The sequence below is a fragment of the Monopterus albus genome, unplaced genomic scaffold, assembly GCF_001952655.1.
Source record: "Monopterus albus unplaced genomic scaffold, M_albus_1.0 scaffold26.1, whole genome shotgun sequence".
Taxonomy (NCBI): domain Eukaryota; kingdom Metazoa; phylum Chordata; class Actinopteri; order Synbranchiformes; family Synbranchidae; genus Monopterus; species Monopterus albus.
In genome coordinates, this window is record NW_018127906.1 from 740,642 (window position 1) to 745,554 (window position 4,913).

Genomic DNA, 4,913 nt, shown 5'->3' on the forward strand with positions numbered 1-4,913 from the left:
AAAATGACACCTGACACACTGAATCACTTGATGTCCTCAGTCCCTATGTCTGTAAGTGTTGTGAAAAGGAACAGCAGTGTCACACTGTGGTAGACGCTTCACTGTCCCAACTTTGTTTGGAATGTGTTGCAGGATTGAAGTGTTCATTTTGAAAAAACAATAAAGTTGATGGTGTCACATCAAACAATGAGCTGCCGTGTTGTTTCCAGTGTAACACAGGACACATATGATTTACAAATCACTGTTTAGAGTTTTAATTTTGCATACAAGGCAACTTTTTCTGATTTTGTTGTACTGTATTGACCTTTATTCTTACTTCATTTACTTTAATCCTTCAGCTTTATTCTGGAATTTGAATGTATGTATTCCTTCATATTACTGTATAATGTGATAAAGTGTAACATTATACAGGACTTGGTGGCCATTGTTCCAGGCATACAGTGCTCTGTCACGAGGGTTATAGTCGAGCATGGACAGGTGGCTGTACTTGTTAGTCAGAGGAATGTCGATGTACTCGTAGGTGGAGGAGTTAGTGGAGAAGGCGTAGTACACTTTGGTCCCACCTGAGTATCCATTAGTGACGTACAGGGTTCCACAGATCATGAATGCTTCACCAGCACTGCGCTTTGGGTGGTTGGTGGTCCAGCTGCGGATGATGTGGAGAGTGTTGGGGTTTAACCGGCTCAGGACGATGTTTCCAGCATTCTGATTGGTGGCATAGACGGCCCAGAGCCCTCCCTCGTCCACCATCAGGTCGATGTCTGAGTGGCCCCCCCAAGCATAATGGTACATGTTGTTGTAGCCAGCAAAGTCAAGCTGTCGGGAGCGGCTGATGAGTGATGTGCTAAAGTCAAACTTTATGATGGTGTGACTCTGGAACTTGTTGAAGTAAATGGATCCATTGTAAACTACTTGACCGGTACCAGACCAGGGGTGAGGGAGGCGGTGAGAGGTGAAGTTATCAGTCATCATGAAGTCATACATCGACTGATACTCCCTAACAAAGCGATTGTTATGGTATCCATCCATGTACCACACCTGCGGGGTAATAAGCCGCATCAATAATGCATAAACAGGAAAACCCAGACTTGACAAACCAGTTGGCTGTGCACCACACCAGGGAGTGAATTAGCTACTGGCTTCATGATACCAGTTACCTGAGAAGACCAGCATTCAGCTCAGTGAAGCCAGATAAGCTCAAGTTAACAAGAATTAGTTGAACTCATTTCATAATACAGGCCCCTGCTATTGTGTTGTGATGTCATGATATATTTTATTGTTGTTTTTCACACTCACTCTGGTGTCTCCAGCCGGAGCAAGTGGGTCAGTCATCCATGATCCAAATCTTGATCCAGATGTCTTGATGGTGACTGGCTCTGAGATTCCTGTCAGCTTCCCACAGGCTGAAACACAAACAGAAACATATACAGGGACAAAATGAAGAAAATAACAGGACGACCTGCTCAAACTGCAGATAAGATTGTTTTTAGATGAATGGTTACTGTCAGCATCTACATGAATATAAAAGTCACCCACTATGACTGGGCTACTTTATGTGTACTAAGCATTAAATCAGATAGCACTTCTGAGAATTCACTCAAAAATGTAAATAAGGAATAATACTCCATGTTTGATTGTCTTGTTTTTTTTTTTCTTTGTAAGAGGAACAGTGTTAATTTTAATTAGGTTCCTATGAACAAGTCCTCTTGAATTGATGTTTGATTTATCTAATTTAGATGGTTGTGGGGAAGACAGTCTCTGTAGGGCACTAGGAGTTTGGGGTCATCTCCAGTCTCCTTACATTTATTACATATATAGAGGAAAAAGCTAAATGTGACAACTCAACTAAACATGTGAGAAAGAGGGTGAAGCTATTGCTTACTGCTGCTAAGCTAGTGGACCTAAAGCATCAATTTATATTATATTCTTATTATATTTTTATCATACTTCTTTCACTTGCTGTTTTAAAGTGCTTTAGACTTTATGTTACCTACTTATCTACTTTGTATTTCACTTGTATTTTGTGGCATTCATGTGGATGGCTAAGTAAGACATGCATTATCCAGGGAAACACATTTCCTCACTGTGCACATGACAGCAAACAGTCTGACCTTGACCTCGAAGTGAAATAAGCAGGATGCTCTGAAACACACGTGTTTGAGTAGTGCAAGTGAATGTTACAAATGAGGAATTAGTCAACATTTAGAGAAATCTAGTATTTGGTGAGCTTAAAGCTAAACGTAGCCTAATTTATAAACAATCCGGTGCAAAAGCACAGCACTGTGCAGGGGCAAACAGGAAGTGAATAGGTTATGCCAACCACAGGAACAGAGTGGCTATATGTACCAAGAATGTGAAAGTAGGTCATGCCATGTTGACTGTTGTGATAGGGGAAATATTTTTGGAGGTATGTGCTGTATTTACATGCATATATTCTTGTACTGTTTTGCTCAAAAGCAGCTTAAATTGTTTAGAGCTCACTTTACTGACTGTGGTAATTCAGAATGGATAACCTCAGCTGACTGTAGCTAACTCATAACAGACCTAGAGATCCCGTTGACGAGAGTCAAGAATCTTTATAGTCATTATGCATAGCACAATAAATTTTTTCCGGCAGCTCTCGGCTTAAAAACAGACATATTATTTACATAACACACAATTGTATAAGTTCAATATAAAAATATGAGCAAATAAAAAGGGATGTATGGGACCTAATCAGGTCAGCAGCATGTTAGCAGCAAGAGTGTAGTAACATTATAAGGTGCAGCTCAGTGCAAATCTCAGTCTTTAGGAAGAGGTGTGAGGTCCGACAAGAGGGCGACAGACTAAAAAAATAACTCTGCACCCTGATCTCAGCTCATGATTTGGGAGCTAATGCTAGCTAGTAGCTGTCGGCAGATGACACAAACACTGCAGATTAATCGATTTCTGCTGTGTCTGTGCTCAAACTGAAAACTAAAGTAAATGTTTGGATGTAGTTGAAACATCCGCTACTGTATGTATGGAGCATTTATCCAAAATTCAACATGGTGTGATAACTTCACGTTCTCTCCTGCAGCATTCACTGCTGTCTTCTTGTAGTAGAATCTTTCCTTATTTAAATTACTCTAATATTGCATGGGCATGTACATAGTTATATGGGCCACCTCTTGTCATTGTTGGTTCTCTTTTTATTAACTAAATTACACATCTGAATATTTGTTTATAGAATACTGTTTTAGCATTTATCAGTACCTAAGACGTCACAGTTTACTGTACTTCAGATTCACACAGTCTGAACATTTTGTTATGCATTTACAGGGTTAAAATACATTTTCATTAAAAACAAGCAACAATCTTAACCCTCCCGCTGTCTTTCCGATATTACGAAGCGTCGGTAGAGGACAGGGGAAAAAATATAAAAAAAAAAAAGAAAAAAAAAAAAAGGCTACACAGCGGTGATGGTGGCGGCGTCGTCGTAAGGCGATTGGTTGTAACGGTCCCGTGGTCCTAGCAGGAAGCGGCCGCCCGGGACAGACTGCAGCAGCGACTGTGGTGTCGAGGGGCAGGGTCGAGGATCGGCTTAGGCCGGGGCTGTCATGTTACGCGTGACGAAAGAGTAGCGCTATGCCCCTGAGACCTACCCTCTTCACTGTGACCCGAGGACAGCGGGAGGGTTAAATACCAGAAGTCCAGAACTTTTTTGTGTGTTTTTCTTGCTTGTGAATTGTTTACTCACCAAGCCTCTGCATGCAGGCCTTCAGCCGGTCCTCCAGGCTCATCACCCGGCTGTGGAGCTCCTGGTAGTCGAGTCCTCCCAGTTGCTCCTGCAGCGATGCCAGCAGCTCCGTCACGTTCGCTGCCTCCTCCTTAAACTGTCGGACCAGCACAGCATCGGCTTTGTAGGTCTCCAGGACTGGTATCAGAGGACGTAACTCCTCCATCTTGGCTTTGATAGACTGACAGACAACATCGATCAGTAACTGAGCAGCTCATACTTTTCCAGGTTTCCCCTCAATAGTCCACATTAAAGGTAGTCTGGTTTGTTTGTTTGTTCTACATCTTTTATTTTCACTTTAGAAATTGATTACTGACATTTGGAGATTGGACTTTGATATAGTAAAACTGCTCAGATGACTTTTGTGTGAGATGCTGCAAATGTTATGTTCACAGTGATTTATACTGAGACCTGTGTTATCTCTCATTAATTGAAACATTTACATGCATTTGTTGAAATATAGCAGAGCTGTTGATAGGCAGTTTAACCCCATGATGTCTTGAGAAGGGTGGTACCTTGTACTGCCTGGCGATGCTGGTCTCATGTCCATCCTCTACCTCTTTGAATTTGTTTTCCAGACCTTTCAGCTGAACTTCCATTTTTTCCACAAACTGCAGATCCCTCTGAGTCCGCTGATCCAAAACTTCAATGGACTGACTCATATTCTGCACCTGGAAAAGACTCAGTATCATATCATACTGCAACTGCTACACAATACAACATATACAGTGGGTATGGAAAGTATTCAGACCCCCTTAAATTTTTCACTCTGTTATATTGCAGCCATATGCTAAAATCATTTAAGTTCATTTTTTTCCTCATTAATGTACACACAGCACCCCATATTGACAGAAAAACACAGAATTTGACATTTTTGCAGATTTATTAAAAAAGAAAAACTGAAATATCACATGGTCATAAGTATTCAGACCCTTTGCTCAGTATTTAGTAGAAGCACCCTTTTGAGCTAATACAGCCATGAGTCTTTTTGGGAATGATGCAACAAGTTTTTCACACCTGCATTTGGGGATCCTCTGCCATTCCTCCTTGCAGATCCTCTCCAGTTCTGTAAGGTTGGATGGTAAACGTTGGTGGACAGCCATTTTCAGGTCTCTCCAGAGATGCTCAATTGGGTTTAAGTCAGGGCTCTGGCTGG

General features: G+C 41.5%; 1 protein-coding gene across 1 annotated transcript in view; it reads right to left on the reverse strand.

Moving 5' to 3' along the window:
* LOC109957349 (noelin-like) overlaps positions 1-4,913 on the reverse strand; it is a 9,560-nt gene continuing 4,647 nt past the window's right edge. The window contains exons 3-6 of the mRNA XM_020595162.1: positions 4,273-4,428; positions 3,719-3,938; positions 1,297-1,403; positions 1-1,038 (exon numbers count right to left, since the gene is read on the reverse strand). Of these exons, the coding sequence (XP_020450818.1) occupies positions 376-1,038; positions 1,297-1,403; positions 3,719-3,938; positions 4,273-4,428 (1,146 nt within the window). The 3' untranslated portion in view covers positions 1-375. The remainder of the gene's footprint in view (positions 1,039-1,296; positions 1,404-3,718; positions 3,939-4,272; positions 4,429-4,913) is intronic.